The 21,811-nt window shown below is 35.4% G+C and overlaps 1 protein-coding gene and 1 pseudogene across 3 annotated transcripts in view; both read right to left on the minus strand.

The window, feature by feature from the left end:
* CDC73 (cell division cycle 73) overlaps nt 1-17,306 on the minus strand; it is a 125,848-nt gene extending 108,542 nt beyond the window's left edge. The window contains exons 1-5 of one of the 2 annotated variants that reach the window (XM_079107077.1): nt 16,985-17,301; nt 13,871-13,976; nt 10,859-10,928; nt 3,583-3,645; nt 3,445-3,497 (exon numbers count right to left, since the gene is read on the minus strand). In XM_079107077.1, coding sequence (XP_078963203.1) covers nt 3,445-3,497; nt 3,583-3,645; nt 10,859-10,928; nt 13,871-13,976; nt 16,985-17,115 — 423 coding nt within the window. In that variant the 5' untranslated portion in view covers nt 17,116-17,301. Of the gene's footprint in view, nt 1-3,444; nt 3,498-3,582; nt 3,646-10,858; nt 10,929-13,870; nt 13,977-16,984 lie in introns of both variants that reach the window. The other variant, XM_079107078.1, reaches the window with a different exon arrangement.
* Nucleotides 6,282-7,086, minus strand: LOC306641825 (cytochrome c, somatic-like; annotated as a pseudogene). Its single transcript has one exon. The product of its transcript is annotated as a cytochrome c, somatic-like (transcript).
* Nucleotides 17,307-21,811: the final 4,505 nt, after the last annotated feature.

Below are 21,811 nucleotides of genomic sequence, written 5' to 3' on the forward strand. Positions count from 1 at the left end.
TAGAAATAACTACAAATGTTCCTCAACTTACAAAGGGGGTTACATTCTGATAACTCCATAATAAACTAAAAATAACACACAGACCACAAATGCATTAAATATACTGAACTTAACATCATAATTTAATATAACTTACTTAAATGTACTCAGAATACATACTCTCACCTACAGTTGGGCAAAATTAACACAAAAACCAACTTTATTATTAAGTGTTGGTCAGCAATTACAATTACTTGAGTGCTGTGCTGAAAGAGGAATACTTTCAAGTCAAGATGTATGTGTCACTTCTGAACAATTAAAGAAGCCAAAAATTTGTCTAGGATCATCTGTAAAAGCTTACCCAAAAACTTGCTTAGTCATTTACTTCTATGATTAAATGTTCTCATAATATGTCATTACTACTTTTATTCAGAAAGAAATCATACAACAAATGATCCTTAACTGAGGAAACTTATAACTAAACTTTATGGGAAGCCTTCATCAGAGTCAAGAATTTCATTTTGGATCTAGATTTTTTTTTCATCTGTTGCCCCAAGTCTCAAATCCAGCAACACAGATCAAAACAGAAGTACAACTTTAATCGTTTTCAAAGCAAGTTCCTCAGAACTTTAGAGGTTTCTTACAAAGTGCCCCCAGGTGACTACAAGATCTTGACTAACATTCAATTTTGGTAGCTCAACTTTTCCTTCTTCTTTTTTTGGTACAGGGGATTAAACCCAGGTGCACACAATCACTGAGCCACATCCCAGTTCATTTATATATTTTATTTAGAAACATCACCTCAGTGAGTTGCTTAGGGCCTGGTTAAGTCTCTGAGGCTGGCTTTGAACTCATGATCCTCCTGCCTCAGTCTCCTGAGCCACTGGGATTACAGGTGTGAGCCACCGCACCCAGCTAGTTGGTAGCTCAACTTTATATTACTTCTATCATTTATGTTAGGATGTCAGGTAAACTTCAGTTTGAAAAATATGTGACTACTTAAAAACAAGACAAAAATCAATAATTCTAATCTAGTCCAATGCCTATATGCAACAAATAAACCAAGGATCAGAACTAATGTCCAATGTCTAATGAATATGAAACTGTACTGAAAAAAAAGCACTAGCTTCCTCGACAGATCCAAAAATACAGGAAGCTCCAATTCTTGCACTAATAGTAATATCACTTAAAAATCTTCAAATGGACATGTCAGTTGAAATGAATGGAAGGCTATTTTGGCAAAAGGGTTATATTTTTCAAATTTGTAATAAAGGTATCTAACCCTTAATAGTCAAGTTCCTTAAGGAACTTCCAACTGAAAGACAATTGCAATCTAGATTTTAATCAAATCAGAAACCCTTCCCTCAAGGTTTCTTTTTCCTGGTATAATATACATGTACAAAACTAAAACTAAAAACTGCTTAGGTAGTATAAGTTTATATAATACTATACAACTATGAATGATCAGGAAAGAATTTTATACTATCTTCTGTTGATTTACTAAGCTACTGATATCCTAGCAATTTAGCATTTCCAACATGTTGTATTTTTTTCAGACAAATTGTGATGTTCAGACTTTTCTGAACAAATGGCATTCCTAACTACACTCACTTTGTCAACCATCGGTCACAATCTCCTCTCAAAGAAAGAAAATTGAGGAAATTTTCAATTTTACTGCCACAAAATTTGTACCTAGGCTAACAGAATGCCTATGATCCAGACTGCCTTGGCTCTAATACTAGTTTTTCTAACTTCAGCAAATCCCTTCTTTGTTCTGGAGCCTCACACATGTAAAGAAAGTACCACAAACTTTAATAAGAGTGTGGTGAAGATTACATGAATTAATATACATGAAGTATTGAGACTGCCCCCTAGCACACAGCAATAATAATAAATCAGTTGTCATTATTGTCATTATGTGAAAAACATTGGCTCTGTGTCTCAGATTATATGTAAATAAAATTACATTATTTTAGCATCAATTTTGTCACTAATTGCACTATATGTAACTTACCAACCAACCCTTTCCCTTCAAGTTACCTTTCCTATCTTTGTGAATGCTTTACTGTTCATACAGCAGACAAAAAGTATACACATATTAACTGATTCTGATAAAATAGGTCTAAAATAAGATTTATGGTTTCTAGCAATGTTAGTTAATACACTGATGAAAACCATGTTATTTTCTTCATTGTTAGTTGACAGATGATCGGTTTAATCATTTGTCAGATTAAGCATGTCTCTAGAGTATTAACTGCCATTTTCAGGGGGTTTATATGTAACTAATATGGGACTTGTTAAAAATTAACATAAATAAGAGCATAATCATATAATTAAAATTCCAAGGTTAACAATACTATGCAGTATACTAGGTAAATCAACTAATTTTCTTTACAAAGATAATAGCATTTTTTTAATTGGCAAAAACTGTATATTATGCATAGTATTATGTTTTGAAATACATATACATTGTGGCATGGCAATTGAGCTTAATAATTAACACTTACATTATTTCACACACTCATCATTGTAATGAGAACACTAAAATCTTACTCTTAGCAGTTTTCAAAGAAAAATCACTCTTGGCAATTTTCACAGTACAATACACTTATTAACTATAGTCACCATGTTATGCAGTAGATCTATAAAGGTAACTATTTCTTTTTTTTTAAGTATTTATTTTATTTTTTAACACTTTTGTTTTTTAAAAAATATTTAAACAATTTTTAAGTTTTTCATTTTCTATGTCATGCTGAGGATCAAACTCAGGGACTTATGCATGCCAGGCAAGCACTCTACCGAGTTACAGCCCCAGTCGCATAACCATACTTCTTACGTGGCTTCTGTTTCATGTAAACTATCCTTACTAACCAATCTTAATATTCTATTTGCTAGCTAAAGTGGTACAAGAAATCTGGAACCCATTAAGTCAGTATTTTAATGAAGTAACTATAATAAGCACTTCACAGCTTTAAAGAGTAAAACAAATCCCCATACCTAACCTTACTCTAGGAGTAGGCAAACTAGGACCCAAAGGCCAATTCTGGCCTACCACTATTTTTCACAAAAAGTTTACTGAAACACAGACATATCTGTTCATTTATGTATTGTCTGACTGCTCTCACACTACAAAAAAAGAGTGGAGTGGGTACAACGAAGACTATCTGGGCCAGAAAAACTAAAATATTTACTACCAGGCCTTTCATACAGAGTTTTCTGATCTCTATCTAATCCATATTTTTATAAATAAAGATATAAAAGCAGATAAAATGAATTGTCCATTATAAAGCTGGTATGTGAAAGTTAACACTACAATTCTAACTACTTATTAATCAACTTGTTTTTTTACCACAAAAAAATTTTCCAGAAAGAGGAAGTATCTAAGATTACTACAAACAATTCTTGTTAGCACACAATCTCAATTTCAGTAACAATATGAATGATCTTTAACATAAATTCTATTACCTCAATTCTTGGTTTCTTTGCTTCTGCTAAAACTTCATCTGCAGCTCGTTTGACTTTAAGAAAAAGAGAAGTACATAAATGTATAGTTTTGGGATGGGTTTGTGAAAGTTCCAAATAAAAAGATGTAATAAGGCATACCTTGAGTGGATCGCTGAAGACCTATTTCGAGAGGGGCACTTCTGTCTATACTTGCTGATGTTGCTGAAAAGTTAAGTTTCATATAAACAGATCAATATTTAAACACATATTGGATTTTATTAAAAGTGAAATTCTCTTGGGCTGGGGATTTAGCTCAGTTGGTAGAGTGCTTGCCTTGCAAACACGAGGCCCTGGGTTCAATCCTCAGTACCACAAAAAAAAAAAAAAAAAAAAAAAAAAGTAAAATTCTCAAGCTTTGTTACAGTTTGTATTTCTGTGTGGGAACTTAGGCAAGAAGAAAGTAAATTTTAAAGCGTCACTGTAAAAGTATTTTATTAAAAAAATTAATCTACATTAGAAAGTTTATAAGGACAAACTAATTTTAATAATTTAGCTTACAAATTACTGAGATGCTATGACTAAAATTAACTGTTTGCCTCAAAGACTACACTGCAGAATCACAACACAGGTATATTAAAACATTTACCTAAACACAAATATGAACATACATATATGAGGGTAAGTTTTTAAAGTTAATGTTCACATTAAGTATGAAATCTTTAGTTCTTTACAATTGATAGAAAACTCTCAATTGTCTTTTGAATTATTTTTAATGACTCAAAGTAACTAAACTATAAAAAAGAGGTGTAGGGTTGGGGCCGGGGCTCAGTGGTGGAAAGCTTGCCTAACGTGTGAGGCACTGGGTTTGATTATCCTCAAGGCATACAAAAATAAGCAAACAAAATAAAGGCATGCTGTCCATCTACAACTAACAAAAAAAATTTTTAAAGGGGGTATATACCTGTCCCCCTTAACCTAGTTTCCACCACCCTATGTGACCACTGGTTGATTACATAGTTTCTTTCTGTAGATATACGAAATACAAAACTTTTATTTTTACCTTTTATTGACACAGTAGTCTGAATACTGCTTTTCTGTTTACATAACAGTATTCTTACTTAACATTCCTCCATATCAGTATATGAAGCATTTCCTTAACTCTACTTTACAACTATGGTATATGCTATCGTATGGATTACAATTTATTTAACTAGCTCCCTGCAGATGAGCAGTTCTAAGTCTTCTGTCATTACCAACAATGGTACAATGAAACTTTATATATATGCCACTTTATACATTTTCAAATATGCCTCCATAATAAAGTTCCAGACAGAATTTCTAAGTCAATTTTGTGAAGACAGATTACCAACAATGTCTTCAATAACGGTTGTAACAACTGAGACTATAACCAACAATACAAAATGTTTCCTCATAATCTTGCTAGAGCATATTATTAAACTGTTAGGTTAAAAAAAATGCTATCTTTGTTCAACATTTCTAGCAATTAGAGAAATGCAAATCAAAACTACTCTAAGATTTCTTCTTACTCCAGTCAGAAAGGCAATTATCAAGAATACAAGCAATAACAAGTATTGGTGAGGATGTGGGAAAAAAGGTACATTCATACACTGCTGGTAGGACTGCAAATTGGCATACCACTCTGGAAAGCAGTACGGAGATTTCTCAGAAAACTTGGAATGGTCCCAGCTATCCCACTCCTTGGTTTATACTCAAGGACTTAAAATTAGCATATTACTATGACACAGCCACATCACATTTACAGCAGCTCAACTCACAATAGCTAAACTATGGAACCAACCTAGGTGTCCTTCATCAGATGAGTGGAGAAAGATAATGTGGTATTTTTACACAATGGAGTATTACTCAAAGAATGAAATTATGGCATTTGCCAGTAAATAGACGGAGCTGGAGAATATCATGCTAAGTGAAATAAATCAATCCCAAAAAACCATGGGCCAAATGTTTTCTCTTAATATGTAGATGCTAATTCACAATAAGGAGGGGGTGGCTAGGGAAGAATAGAGGTACTTTAGACTAGGCAGAGGGGAGTGAAGGGAGGGGAGGGGCAGAGGAGAAGGACACTAGAATGAATCAGACATTAATACCCTTGTGTATCTATGACTACATGACAGGTGTTACTATATTGTGTACAACCAAAAGAATGAGAAGTTACACTCAATTTATGTATGATGTGTCAAAATGCATTCTGTCATGTATATTTAGAACAAATAAAAATGTTTACAATGCCATCTTTGAATAAAGTTTATAACTGATTTTGAATGAAATCAGCATATTTTCTTTGGATTTGATCTTCTTTTCTGTAAACTGTATGACCATAATTCATGGTTTTTAGTTTCTTTTGGTATATATTTTCAGAACCACATATTAGTTGAGACTGGCTTTTTTCCTGTGATAAGTTATTTTTTACCAGATGTCAAGTCTTTTATTAAAATACACAACATAATACCTTTATCAAACTATTAACTGAATAACCCCACATTTTTCCCCAGTGATCTGACATGCCTATTTCTGCACCTTAAATTAACATATGCACTTCCAGTCTAACAGATTAAAAAACTGTTTATTAAAGTCTCTCTCAGTTCTTAAAATTATTAGGGATTTGTTAAAAGTTCCAAACTTTAGAATGGCTAATCTTTTTCTCTTGCTTTTCCACTATTTTCTTTTTTTTTTTTTTTTTGAAGTGTTAAATATTCTTTATTTAATATTATACATAAGTCACACTAAAATGCCTTTCCATAAGGAAAAGACAGCATTTGAGATACAGGGAATTCTAATTAAATTGGCATGGTCAACAAAAATATAGACACTGCTTCCTCATCTTCAACCATTGCCTTTAATAGGCTAACAAACACAAATTGAAACACATGTGAATCATGCTTGGTTCTGCGAGTGAAGGGATTTCCCCCATATTTAAACATATTCACATAATTAGTTATATAAACCTAAATATAAACCAGTTTTGAGATGTCATTCACCATTTTTTGAAATACTGAATATTACTAATTAAGTCCAACCATAACTTTAAAAAGGGGAAAGTGATAGAATTTACTGAAGTGGGAGTATAACCAAAATAATAATTTAACTACAAGTCAATTTTACTTATATCAGGACTGTCCAACAAAAAAATTTTGTCAGTCATTCATGATCTGAATTCTGGTGTATCACATCACTTAAATTATGATGCACATAAAAAAGCCATGAGACATTTGTTTGGTAATAAATAAGGCAGTGGCTATTACTCATTAGTAGCTTTTTTGAGGACAGCTATTAAGTCTGCCCTTTCTCCCTTCTTCTTAATGCCAATGAAGATCATTTTTGTTCCAGGGATGTACTTTTTGGGATTCTACAAATACTCCATCAGTGTATCCTCTCCCCAGGTGATGCCTTTGTTCTCGTTGGCATCTGTGTAAGAGAATCCAGCAGCCTGACCTGTCTTCTGCCCAAACAGTCCATGGAGATTTGGCCCAGTCTTGTGTTTGCCTCCCTTTTCCACAGTGTGGCACTGGGCACACTTCTGAACAAAGATCTTCTTGCCTTTCTCAACATCAGCCATTTTTAATTCGTTTTTTCGTCGCTAGTGCAAAGAAGTTTCCCGCTCAGAAGCCGGACGTCCCACTCTCTACTCCACTATTTTCTAGTACACTTACTTCAAACTTTAAAATCACCTTGTCTAGTTCTATCGCCCTTTAAGAAAAACTGTCTGTTACAGAGATCATATTAAAAATATATACATACAATTTAAAAGCTAATGTCTTTTATTATGTCATGTCTAAGAACATGGTGTTAACATTTGTTCAACTTTTTCATTTAACGGTTAAATAAACAGTTTTTGCAAATTAGCAAAACAATAGACCTGATGACCAAATTTATTTGCCCTAAAGATATCGCATGAAATGACTTGGATAAATAAATGTCAACTCCTTTCAGATTTTAAAAAGAAACACCATTTGCTCTAAAGTACTACCCTAAAAATTGCCTATTTACCAGGCTCACCTGAGATGCTTTTTAAGGCTAGAAAATCCTAGAGCCTATTCCAGATATTTTTCTAAAAGGGGGGGAAAAAAAACCTATTTTTCTCAAGTACACCACAGGATTCTCACATTTCAAAGTTAGAGGAACACTGATCCAAATAATTAAATTTGCTTTAATTTTTTTTTTTTTTTTTTTTTTTTTTTTTTGTGGTGCTGGGGATTGAACCCAGGGCCTTGTGCATGCGAGGCAGGCACTCTACCAACTGAGCTATATCCCCAGCCCTGCTTTAATTTTTTAAAAAGAAAAAAATGAATAAAATGCTTCCCTTATCCTTACCAACTCCATTCCTTTGGAGAACTGGGATTCCCTCCTCAACTCTAGAGTATCAATTTCCCTTACATGAGAGTAAACACGTTTAGGACAGGTGTTCTGCATTTTGGAGAGTACACAGCATAAAGCCTTTAAGAATAAGCATTCAATGACCTTAATTTGCTGAATTAAGATAACACAGGAAAAAAATACTCCTCATGATGATCTCCCCATTATACATAAGACTACAGTAATCAATCTTACTGCTTAAAACCATGGGGCAGAATGTGATGAGTCAACTATCAATGACTTCCACCCCAGGGAGGGTGAAACCCAACAGTTTTAATATACTGATTAATCTGTACTCTGTAAGACAGCAAATTATTTCTTTTATTCAGTTAAGCACCTACTATGTAACACCATTCTAAATGCTGGGAATTTAATAATAAGACAACTGTCTCTCTTAAGGTTTACCCTACAGTGGAATAGACAGAAAATATTTAAGTAAACAATAAATACATAATTTCAGGTAAATGTATAAAATTTGAAGAAAAATGAACCAGAATCATACTATACTCATCAGTTAGGATGGAAGTAATACTATTTTGTTGTAAAGAGAGTGGTCAGAGAAGTCTTCTCTCAGAGAACCTATGAACACAGATTTGAATAAAACAGTAAGGAATTGAGACTTGGTCAATGGAGAGAAACAATTCAAGACAGAGAAAAGCAACTACAAAGGCTTTAAGATTAGAACAGATAGAAAATTAGGACAAATAAAAATTAATTAAAAATTTTAAAAAGGAAAAAAAAGAACAGATAGAAGACTAATGAGATTCCTGTGAGCAAAGGAAGACTGGTAAGAAGATGAGGTTACATAGATTTAGGTAGAAGCAAAATCATGGCAGCCAAGGTATGGAATATGAGCATTAATCTAAGTGTGATGGGAAGTCACAGATGGCCTTGAACAAGTAAGTGGCACAATAAAGTTCTTAGGCTTTTTAAAAGCAGTCACTCTTGATTGCTAGGCACAGATTACCCTGTAAGAAAGAGTGAAGAACTGTGAGGAAGTTATACAATAGTCTAAAAAAGAAGGATGGAACAGGATGGGAGAAGAACAATTTTTTTTAAAAGTTGTCCTAAGTTTAAGGATAGAGAAAAAAACTTTGCTGATAGAGTGAAAGTGAGATGTGAGAGAAAGCAAAAGATTTCACCATAGTTTTGGGCTAATCAATTGCATAAAGAGAGTCTATTACTCATTATCAAAATGGTAAGAACAGACTCACTGTTTTTGTTTTGTGTGAGGGTAGAAGGAAAGGAGCAAATTGGACATGCTTCGTTGGATGTTAAATTTCAAATGCCCAATACACACACACAAAAAAAATTTCAAATGCCTATTAAACATCTCAGGAAGATGATGACAGTGAGTTTATAAATTTGGAGCTCAAGAAGTCAACGTGGGAGATAAATGCAGATGACCCCATCATGCTGCCTACAGTTTAAAATCCACTTAGAAATCTGACTACTCCAAAACTTAATTATTAATAACCTGTTATTTACCAGAAGCCTTATCAATAACATAAACAATTGATTTACACGTATTTTGTATATGTATTATATATGGTTTAAAAAAACCCTCAAGATTCATGAGAAATCACTTTTTATCGCAATACACAATTTACTGGAAAGGCAATCTGCTCACGAGGAGATGATGAGCATTACATTGTATTTTACGGAGTTATTTACAACCCCTGAGCTATATCATTATAATAGCCATGAAATAGGTGGCTACAAAATTACTACATACTTCAGTTAATTTTATACAATTAAGATTTAATACTGCATCTTCGCATTTGCTTTTACTATTACTGGCACTATGTATGGTCTATAATTACCTGGGTAAGTCATGATAAATTTCAACTTTTTATAATAGACTTTGTGTGTATTATGTAAGTTTTGATAAATTTTAACTTTTTATAATGTACTACTTTGTGTGTATCTTAGGATAGGGAAATGATAAAACAGGCTGTTATCTACATATATTTTATGCATTCATGACATACCTTTTTTAAAACTCTTTTCAGTATTTCTAAGTTACATGGTTCATATGTGAGTTTACTCAAATTGTCACAAGTCTCCCCCAAAAAAGAAATCCACATATAAGTAAGTGGACCTGCAGAGATCAAACACATGTTGTTCAAGGGTCAACTGTATTTAAAGTTCATAAGAACGTAGAGGGTATTTAAATAATAAAACTGGAAGAGGTCACCTTAAGATTTAGGGTTAAAAGAAAAGTCAAGTCATAGAAAACTTCTAGATTTTAAGATCAAGCACAGAAATAACCAAAAATATATGGAAATGTGGAAAATGAGTAGGAAGAGAGTCAAAAGAACCTGGTGCCCTGGTGCTCCAAACGACAAATGAAGAAAAACTTTTAAACGTGGGAATGATGGGCGGGGCTTGTAGTGGTAATGTGCTTGCCTAGCACATGTGAGGCACTAGCACCACATAAAAATAAATAAACAAAATAAAGGCACTGAATCCACCTTTGACTAAAAACTATTTTTTAAAAAAATGGGAATGATTAATAGTAACAATTGTGCTGACAGGTTAAGAAAGGTAAGTGGGCCCAAAGGATAGCATAAGTCTCAGTTGACCTTAGATTGATTTCAGTAGGACAGAAATGGCGAAAGCCAGATAGGAGTGGCTTCAAGATAAAGAAGCAGCAAAAAACTTTGCAAAGAATTTTGCAGTAATAGAGACAGCAGATAAAACTTGAAGTCCAAAAACCTTTTTTTTTAATGAGATATCTTACTATAAGTATTCTAAAAGGAAATGATGCAGAAAAAAGGAGAAAACTAATTGAGGCAAGACAGAAACAGTTATTTACAAAAGAAAAGTCTCTGGGAATATGAAAAGAATCCACATACAATGAAGCGGGTGACTGGCCTTAGGAACAAAGACCGCTCAATCACTGTAACTAGAAAGAGGAGCGTATGGACAGAGCTAGGTTATTTATTTTAGAGAGAATATAAATTTTCTCTCTTAATACTTCTTATTTCAGAGGGGGTAAGAGAAACCATGCTTAAGAGTGAGCAATTTAAAATGTACTCACATGCTTCACCATTGAGATATCCAAGTAGATCTTTTCGGTCAGGTCTTCTAACCACAGGAATATTTTCAGTCTGAAGCCAAAATTTTAAATTACATATTAAATAGATAACAACTATATGAAACCTGATAAGCTCATATAATCTCTAAATTTATTTCAACATTATCTTGGTAACATTAAGATCACATTTGTAAAAAAATATGCTAAGCTGCAAGAACCTAAAATTCTTGAAAAATTTTTAAACATGTTTATTTTTAGTAATTTTATTTTGGAAAATTCCAGCAAGATAAATTAAAGATAATTATTAGAAAGAAAACAGTAATTCTATCTCTTTTCAAAATATTAATTTCAGCCTTTTTTTTTTCTCTTGGCTTACTCTAGATACTTATTTTTTAATTGCATTCAGTATGTTTGCAAGTCAGATTAATACCTTTTAGTCTACTTTCTCACTTTATGCGGCATCTCAACAGTGCTTTCTCTTCACACACAAAAACCATGCCTCTTCAAAATAGTCAACATGAACTCTTTCAAATAAACTAAACAAAGCATTAAAACTAAATTTTGATAACTAGCAACATGTTGTTTACACATGAAAAAAGTACAGGAGATTATATAGGAAAATGTACAGTGGTTTTTTTACCTTCTACATATTTCTTTTTATCCTTGAGTATGTATAAATTCTGTAAATGGGGGGAAAAGATTTAAAAATTGAATTGAAAAAAATGTATCCATTTCAGAAAAATGGACAATTTTCCTTTACTAACCTACATTAAAAGAGGTGAGCAAACAAAACTGTCTATTTTTGGCAAGAGTAATATTTGGGCCATGAATTTAATTAATCCTGTCACTACCACAACTGCTATATAATTTTTTTAATGTTAACAGTGTAAGAAAAAATGATTATATAGGTTTGAATCCTTTGTCACTGTATATAAGCAATAAAGAAGTAAGAAGAACCCTCAGTATCACTGGCCAATTATCTCACAATGAATACATTTCACTATGCCAAACATTCTGCACTTAAATCTTGATTACTTAGTTTAACTGTACTTAACTGCTTAAAAATTAATCTTTTTTTTACCCAAAAGGTCAGGCTAAATTTTCATTTCTGCTTATGACTACAGAAGTTTAAAAGTCCATGGATTGTGTGTGTGTGTGTGTGTGTGTGTGTTTGCATGTTTTTTACCCAAACCTGTCATTATGAAATATTATAGTTTAAATATTTGAATTAATTTTCTTTAAATTACTATTTCTAAGTCTAATAATACATTTTATTGCTTAGTCACTATTCAATTACATACACATTACAGGCAACTAAAAGACATTAAGTCTACTCATACTAAAATAGGAGCTATGGGTCAAAAATACCTATTTCAAGAATGGTCTCCTCTCAAGAAAGAACAAGTAACACCAAGAAACTAGAAAAGGGAGCCCCAGAACTTTAGAATTCTACGCCTTTAATTTAACAAATATTTCAAGAAAAACGATACTGGAATCTTATGCGACCAAGGATCCTAAGGTCCACAGTAACAGTAACTATTAGTTATATACCAAAACAATTCTAAGAGAACATCATCTGTAAATCTAAACTGAGTACTTAAAACATCTTTATTACCCCACAATAAATGGATATATGAAAGAAAAAACCACTCCAATTGCTGCCTAATTCAATTTTTAAAGATGATATAAAATATCTTTACAGAGATGCCACTATTTTTCCCCACTATTTACCAAGTAGTTTCACTGTCACTTATTTTTTAAATAAGTATCTGACACTAAATATGTATATCTCTCTCAGAAAAGCAGAGCCTATGTTTAATTCTTACAAAGCCCATCAAATGAAGTGATACTTTTTTCAATTGCTGTAAGTAGCAAGTTATTATTTAAGAAACCTTGAGTAAGACAGCAATCTCAAATACTAGTTGGAAGGGAGGAAAGGTTTAGAAAAGTAAATTTTACACAGTTAAAATGCAAACTAGCAACAGTATTAGATAACTAAAAAAGTAGTTCTAGTGATGACAGACATGAAGATATTTGTGAAGTTTGAATAAAACCATTTAAGAACTGTAAGAAATAAAATAATATTTACAAACTAATACACTTAAATAAAGTATGCGCTTGTAAGAAAGCTAAAACAATTATTATAAGTAGGTATTTGATTATTTCAATATCTAAAAAAACACTTTACATCACATTCTACCAAAAAGAATCTGTGGCTTTCATTTTAAAAACAGTATCATTATTTGGGGGCATTTTATTTGGTATTTATGGAAATTTGCAATGCTATACAGTTATCATACCCAAATAACTGGTCTATTTATTGATTGATTATAATAAACTGCATTCCTATAGAGGAAAGAATGTCATCATCACAGCCTCTATTAAATCAGTTATTTTCAAATCATTTCTAAAGACTTTTCTGAGTAACAGATTTTCAAACACTGAAAAAGCAAACAAAACTGAAAACAAATGAGTTTATCAAGGGAATATGAAAATAACTGTTAAATTGATTAATTCTAAAATGATGTCTCTTAATACTGATTTTTATGACCAAAAATCAAAAATTTTTTTTCCCCAAAACATCAGGATTCCTCCTACAGCTTATAAATTTTTATAAAAACATCTCTGTAAGTGCCTCTAAAAACGTCTATTGTAAAGAGAGTAAACTGAGACACATTATTACCCTATGTACATGTATGACTGCATGAACAGTGTGAACCTACATTGTGTACAACCACAAAAATGAAAAGCTATACCCCATTTGTGTACAAAGAATCAAAATGCAGTCTGTGAGTTAAAAATTGAAAAAAAATTTCTATTGTTATAACTTTACCTGTATTTTACACTTAAAAAAAAAATCACATTTTACAAATTTTGTATTAATCATATAGCAGCCAAATTTTAATCCTCCAAGAAACTTTTATACATTTGTAATCCTTGAGGAAAATTATTTGTGCCAAACCATACCTATAAATAAGAAGTAAAAAAACAAGTTTTAAAATAAACCCTACTTACAGCTGCACGACGCACATAAACAGGATGAGAAAGGTGCACATTATTAAGCAGAAATAAAATGGAATCCAAAGTGTAGTACTCTCTGGGTTGGCCTTCTTTTCCAGTCCTGAAATAATTAAGGCAAAATTTGTATTCACTATTTAAATTCAATTCTTTAGGTTTAGGTATATGTATTCATTCACCTTTACCCACTTTGCCATCCAACAATGTATTTAACATGGCTAACAAAAATATACATAAATGCCTAGCTCGGTGGCACACACCTGTAATCAAAGTGGCTCAGGAGGCTGACAAAGGAGGTTCACAAGTTCAAAGCCAGCCTCAGCAACTTAGTGAGGACCTAAGCAAATCAGGGAGACCCTATCTCTAAATAAAATATATAGAAGTGCTGGGGATGTGGCTCAATGGTTAAGGGCTTCTGGGTTTGATCTCCAGTGCCAAAAATAAAAAAATAAATAATTATCAGCTATAGAATGAAGGATCCTTAAGAGAAAACAATCAAACTATAATAATACAGTCTAAAGGTGCAAATTCTCCAATGCTGTCACCTATGAATAAGCTGCCCTAGAAGATCACCTATTTATAGCTGATCAAACCTAGGTGGGGCCATAGTTTGTGTGCAGTGCCTGGGACACTGGGGTTGTGTATTACTAGCTTAATGTTCAATCCCACCCTTTACCCTACTTAAAAAGTCATATAGCTCTCAAAGATTTTACAGCAAAGAAGCAGATCAAAATGCAAAGGGTGGGCTGGGGATGTAGCTCAGTTGGTAGAGTGCTTGCCTTGCAAGCACAAGGTCCTGGGTCTGATCCCCAGTACCAACAACAACAACAAAAAAAAAAAATGCAAAGGGTATGGAAGATGGAAAGAGATGGGTATTCAATCCCACCTCTCACTACATCTACCCATCAAATAATTCAAATGTACTATTTGAATTCATTTGAATATGGCCCACTATAACCAGTCCCAAAGAACTTTTCTACAATTTCTACGTTAATGTATTTCAAACCACACATCAATTATCAGTTACTGTACAAAGAAATTTACTACAACCAAGTTTTTTCTTATGAGAGAGGAAAAAATAACAATGCACTGCATGCAATAAGGGTATGTAATGTTTTATACATACATACATCTTTACAGGTGTACATACGTATATAGAAAAGAAAAATTTCTCAGTGATTCACTGTTAAAAAGTCTGAAATATGTTTTAAGCATTCCTTTTTCACTGCCTTCCATGAACTGCTGTCAAACATGTTCTTTTTGCAGCTCTTATGCCTTTAGGTATATAGTTCCATCATCCTAAAGGACTAATCCACCACTTCTTTTTTTTTTTTTTTTTTTTGCATTCAAAGAAGTTTGTTTTTTGTTTGGAAAGGGTACTGGGAATTGAACCCAGTGTTTTGTGCTTAATAGGCAAGCACTCTACAACTGAACTACATCCCCAGACCTCCCCTAACTCAGAATTCTTACGCATTCTGGGTGGAAGTGGGGTGATGGGGATTGAACTCAGGGGCATTTTACCACTGAGATACATCACCAGTCTTTAAAACAGGATCTCAATAAATTGTCTAGACTTGCAATCCTCCTGCCTCAGCCTCCAGAGTAACTGGGATTTCAGGTGTGTGCCGCTGTGCCTGGGTTCTCACCCATTCTGTAAAGCTTATTCATTTGTTCATGCATTTATTCAAAAAAGTTTTGCAGGATGCATATACATCAAATACCTCTATGGAACCTTCCTTAAAATACCTGTAACTAGAAATAACTGTTTTCTTATGAGATAAGAAGCATTTCACAAGTTACCTATCTCTATCTCTTCTATTTGGATTAATTCTTTTGAGTCAGGAGCCAGGGTCTCAGCAGTTTTTCCATTTGTTGAATTAAACTGCCCTAAACCCTGAGTACTCATTATCAATTTTTTTAAAAATATATATCCATTAAAAATCCAATCAGCGGCTGGGGTTGGAGCTCAGTGATAGAGCACTTGCCTACCATGTGTGAGGCACTGGGTTCAATGCTCAGTACATAAGTAAAATAAAGATATTGTGTCCATCTACAACTAAAAAATATTTTTTTTAAAAAATCCATTGTTTATGCAATTTCTTTCAAAGGATAAAACACAAGAAACTCAATATAGCATTTAATCAGTATTTCACAAAGCTAATTAAATATAAGGCTAAAAAAACACTAAAATTCCCAGTTTTTCATCGCATTTTCATAAAGCTCATTCTACTCAAACAAAATGAATAGGAAAGTTATAGCCCAAGGGTCAAATTATCAAAATGAAACATCGATAACAGTGATCAATCATTAAACGGGCCCCAAATTATTAAAACTATATCTAGATGTTTTCCTGAACGTCTTCAATTCACTAAACCTCCACGTGGCATGAACTGACGTCCCAAAACAATTTTCTTGAAAACGCACTTTCCAAAAAAAAAAAATCACACGCCATCCATTTTTTAAATCTGTAAAACTCATTTCAATTGATCAGTAACTTTCTCCCTGAAAAACTCCTGCTTTCACCTCTGGCACTGGTTGTGATGACTCTTCCAAATTCAGCAAATCTCTTTCCCACCCTAGCTTCACGCAGTCATGCCCTTCTCTCTTCCTGAGGAATATCCTCCCCAATTACTAAGGGAGAAGAAACTGACCAGGAGCTGCAGAAGCCACCTGAGAGAGAACACAGGGCAGTCTCGAAAAGAGAAAAAATAAAATAAAAAAGGAAAAGGAAAGGACGACTCCGGCACCAGACGGTGAGCTCCTTTGTGCACCTACGTCCAGGTGCACTTGTGCACCAGCCCTACACGTTGCTGTTGCTGGTACATTTGATACACGCCGGGGAAAAAAGAACTGGCAAAGTCAGAAACTCCCGTGTTCCCCTTCCCTTTGGCTTCTCAGAGATTTTTAAGGGATGGACGGCTCGAGACACAGTCCCCCCTCTTCCCTCCTCACCCTAAAAGTGCAACTTGGGCTCCAGAGGGAAACTTTTCTCCAGCGCACCCGTTGATGCCCCATCCCCAAGGGAAACAGGGGGAGGGGTCAGGAAAGAGGTCGCCTGGGGGCGCCCAACGCTGCCCTGCCAGCCCTAGGCCGAAGCCATGCGGGACTCACCCCCAAACTACATAGTTGGTCTTCACATTCTTGGGCCAGGAGAACTCGCCGAAGATCACTTCATCTCCCTTCACCACAATCTCCTTCTTCTGGATGTTGTACTGTCGCAGGACGCTGAGCACGTCCGCCATCTTCCCCCCCCTCGCCGCCGCCTGCCCCGGGCGCCGCCGCCACCGCCGCCGCGTCTGCCTCCTTCTTCCCCCGTCGCCTCGCCCTCTTCCTCCTCCTCCTCCTCCGCCGCCGCCGCCGCCGCGAACCAACAGCAGCAGAACTAACAGCCGTCCTCGACTACGACAGCAGCACGGGCAGTAGCCACCCAGGCCGCCAAGGACCCCGCGCTATAAGGCAAGGCCCCGCCGCCGGCTGCCCGCGGAGAACGCCTGACTGCGCGCCTCCAGCGCCTCCCGGCTGCCGCCAGGGGGAGCCGCGACTGCCCGGGAAAATGCCCCTCCCAGACTCCTCCTTCGCTCCCAGTCGAATCCCAGCAACGCGCAGCGCACTCACACCGCACCCACGTACGGCGCGCGCACGGGGATCACTGTCGGGCGCGCTCCCTCGGCGGCGACAGGTGCGCGCGCACCTGCACGGCCGTTCGGTACTTCCATCCCTAGAGCGCGCACTGAGAGTTCGACGCCCTGTCTTGCGTGAGGCCGCCGGCCCCCGCGGCCCTGCTTTGGCGAGGGTGGAGCTCGGCGGGGTTTGCCGACCACTGGAACCGCCTATCGTACCCACGACTAAGTCGGACCCACACCTAGCAAAAGGTCTCTAGATCCTACTGATCTGGATAAGCCCTTTTAGAAGTGTTGGGTTTTGGGGTTTCTGGACCTGGGGTTTAGTTTTAGCGTTTTGTTTTGATTTTTTTTTCTTTTTTTCTTTTTTCTTTTTCTTTTTTCTTTTTTCTTTTTTTTTTGACTTTGCAGAAGAAGACCAAGTTCGGTGGAGAACAATTTTGGCACAGCTATTTGTTAATGGTTTTGACCTTCTTATTGCAGCTATAGGTTAATGGAGAAAACGGAATTAATGTGAGAATAAGGTGAAAGCGTCTAACAAGTTAACAAAATATCATAAAATATTTGGATCTTCCCGCTCCTTTCCTTAGGGAATAACTTTTTCCATCCTGGTCCCTTCTAGCCAATCGCAAAGAGCTACAAATGGTTCCAACTTGTAAAAGGGAAATTTATTCTGACAGAAACCCCAAACTATACTAATTAAAATTCTTTTGGACAACCCCTTGTTTAAAATCGAACTCAAAAGATTCACTGATGTCCTTGAAGCATTGGGAACATTTAAATAAATTCAATATACCAGTAGTGCCTTACCAGTGGTCCGCCTCTCCCAACCCCCGCCTTTTCCTCATTCCTCTTTCCTGTGTTAGAAGAGGGGGGGAAGGCAACTTTGTGATTGACAGAATAATTCCTTCACCAGTTTTGAAAAAATATATTTTTATGTGCAGCAAATAGCCCTACAGATATAAAACTTTGTGGTTCATTTCCTATACCATGTATTGCTATTTTGCAACTGTGAGTTGAAAATTTTTTGTCTGTTACAGGAATATTTTCAATCCAGTATTTTCTTGAACCTCCCAAACACACATACTATAAAGAACTGACTGCTCGTGCGTATTCCACAAAAACTTTTTATTCATACCTGTAGGAGAACACCAAGTATTTCTTGACTTCCCTTGTTAATGGACTTGCCTTCCTCCTCATATACAAAACTAAGGAAGGATAGACCAGTGTCTGTGGTATCCTAATGTGTAGCACATTCTGGGTACATAATAAGCTTCTTGGATGGAGGCTCAGTAAATGGTGAAGTAATAAGCAGATGGATGAGTTCAAGGAATTCAAGGTTACATGATAGATTAAGTTCCCCAAATGGTATTTCATTTCATTTCATATACAGGTAATGTCCAAACCATCTCCTTAAAATTACCCCACTAGGCTCCCAGCAAGTTGAAGGCCTTCCTCAGCAACTTGTTAAGAACCTGTCTCAAGAATTTAAAAGGGCCAAGGGTGTAGTTCAATGATAGACCACCCCTTGATTCAATTCCCAGTATCCCCCCCACACACACATTACCCCCTAATGTTGGTTTAATGGAGAATAGAAAAATGCAATAAAAAGCAATATTAATAGTAGAGATGAAAATTTAGAAAATTATTTAGAAAAAAAAGTAGTCTTATTTCTTTGTCTTGAGCAAGAGATGTTCATTTCTCCTGTCATGAGCTCTGGAACAATACTATGGAGCAGGGGTTGGAATCAGTTCATAGAATGCTTGCCTATCAAGCACAAGGCCCTGGGCACTGCAAAAAGGAAGGAAGGAAGGAAGGAAGGAAGGAAGGAAGGAAGGAAGGAAGGAAGGAAGGAAGGAAGGAAGGAAGGAAGGAAGGGAGGGAGGGAGGGAGGGAGGGAGGGAGGAAGGGAGTTGGGAGGGAGGGAGGGAGGGAGGGAAGGATGCAAGGAAGGAAGGGAGAGGAAGCAGTCATCAAAAGGTATCATGTATTATGTATTTTGGAAATAATGGATCCAAGATCATTACCAGGAAGTTTTACCACTGCCTCAGTTGTAAACAATACCTGTCCTTTCCAACAATGCTCAGGGGTTGTTTTATTCTGATGCCTTTTCCAAATGACCCTAAGGTTTAGCTCATACAAGGTCTGTTTTAGGTAGGCATTTTGGAAATGCAGTTTGAAGGTAATTCTAGAGATGTTATAAGTCTCTTAAAGTACTTATATTAGCCTGTAACCAGCAGAATGTAGGATTTGAAATAAATTTTTCAACTACATGGAAGAGGTAGAGGATGTTAACGTTTTAACCTGTATGATCCATTGTGTAGATCTTTTTACTATCTTTGTACTTTTACATTTTCCAGAATACCATAGAGTTGGAATCATACAGTATATAGCCTTTTTAGATGGGTTTTTTTCACTTAGTAATGTGCATTCACATTTCCTCCACAAGTTTACATGGTTGATAGTGCATTTCTTTTTAGCACCGAATAATATTCCATTGTCAGGATATATCACAATTTATTTATTTATTCACCTACTGAAGAACATTTTCGTTGCTTTCAAGTTTTGGCAACTGTGAATAAAGCTGATATAAATATCTGCATACTACTACACACCCCTTCAATGATCAGAATCTAGAGAACATTGACAACGCTCAATGCTGTTAAAGGTGTGGAGCAACAAGGGACTCTCATTCGTTATTTGTGGGAATGGAAGATGGTGCAGTCACTTTGGTAGACAATTTGGGAGTTGCTTACAAAACGAAACATTCTCTTACTACACTCCAGTAACCTTTTCCCTTAGCATTTAAACAAAGGTATTGAAACTTATATCAACTTTATTCACAGTTGTAAAAATTTGGAAGCAACTAAAATGCTTTCAGTAGGAGAATGGATAAATAAATTGTGGTACATGCTGACAATGGAAGAAACTGCCAAATATGGAGCATCTTTCCATGTGCTTATTTGAGATATGTGTATCTTCTTTGGTGAGGTGTCTGTTAAGATCTTTGGCCCATTTTTAATCTGGTTGTTTGTTTTCCAATTGTTGAGTTTTAAGAATTCTTAATATATTTTGGATTACAGTAATTTATCAGATGTCTTTAGCAAATATTGACAGGTCTTCTTTCAAAAGGAGTTTTTTTGTTTTTGTTTTTTTTTGTTTTTTTTTTTTTTTTGGTTTTTTGTTTCATTTGGGGTTTTTGGAGGATATCAGTTTAACCTAGGGGTACTTTAATACTGAGCTGCATTCCCAAGCCTTTTTATTTATTTTATTTTATTTTTTAAATTTTGAGACATTGTCTCATTGAATTGCTTAGGGCCTCACTAAATTGCTGAGCCTGACCTCAAACTTGTGAACTCCTGCTTCAGCCTCCTGAGTTGCTGGGATTACAGGTATGTGCCACTGTGCCCAGCCTCAAAAGGACAAAATTTTCATTTTAATGAAGCATATCTTATCAATGTAAGATGTGGAAAATGACAAACCCCAAAATAGTGTGGCCTAGGAATAGGAAGTGAGGAAGAAGGCAACACATTAATAACATTGATCCTTTCTCAATACATTCATTCCTAGTGACAAGATAATGGGACCCTAAAGGGAAAGAGATAAGCACTCAGTGCTGACCCCAGACCCTCTGTTCTTCCCCAAGAAAAAACATTGTGCACTAAAAACAATTTTCAAATTCTCACAAACCTGTTTCCTGAGTGCCCAAACTGACACGTTCTGTCAATAATTAAGTCACCTCTCAGTGTAACATATATAAGCACAGTTCCTCCTTTGGCCAATGACTCATTTTCCATCAAGAAAGTGGGTCCACAATATGCATGACTCCACTGCTGAATTAAGGCTCTGCTGACCCGTGAAATTTGCACCCAGCTCAGTCATTTTGGGCTATCAGTCTGTATTTCTTCATCTTTATACAATAGCAAGGATGGTATAATATCTAGAAAGTCATTGCCAAAACCAAGGTCATTTGGATTTTCTTCTTGTCTTCTAAGAGTTTTATAGTTTTGTATTTTACATTTATGTATGTGATTCATTCTCAATTAATTTTTGTAAGAGATCCAAGGTTTGCATCCATTTTTTTGCATGTGTATATCCAGTTGTTTCAGCATTGCTTGTTGATAAGACTGCTATTTCTCCATTGTCTTTTTTCAAAGATCAGTTTATTCTATTATGTAGGTCTATTTCGGAACTCTGTTATGTTCCAGTAATCTGTTTATTCTTTTGCCTATGTCATGTTGTCCTGATTACTCAAGCTTGATGGTGGACTAGTATCAGTCCTCTAACTGATATATTGCCTTGGCTTGGGTTTTTTATT

Source organism: Sciurus vulgaris (assembly GCF_902686455.1).
Source record: "Sciurus vulgaris genome assembly, chromosome: 12".
In the NCBI taxonomy this organism is placed as follows: domain Eukaryota; kingdom Metazoa; phylum Chordata; class Mammalia; order Rodentia; family Sciuridae; genus Sciurus; species Sciurus vulgaris.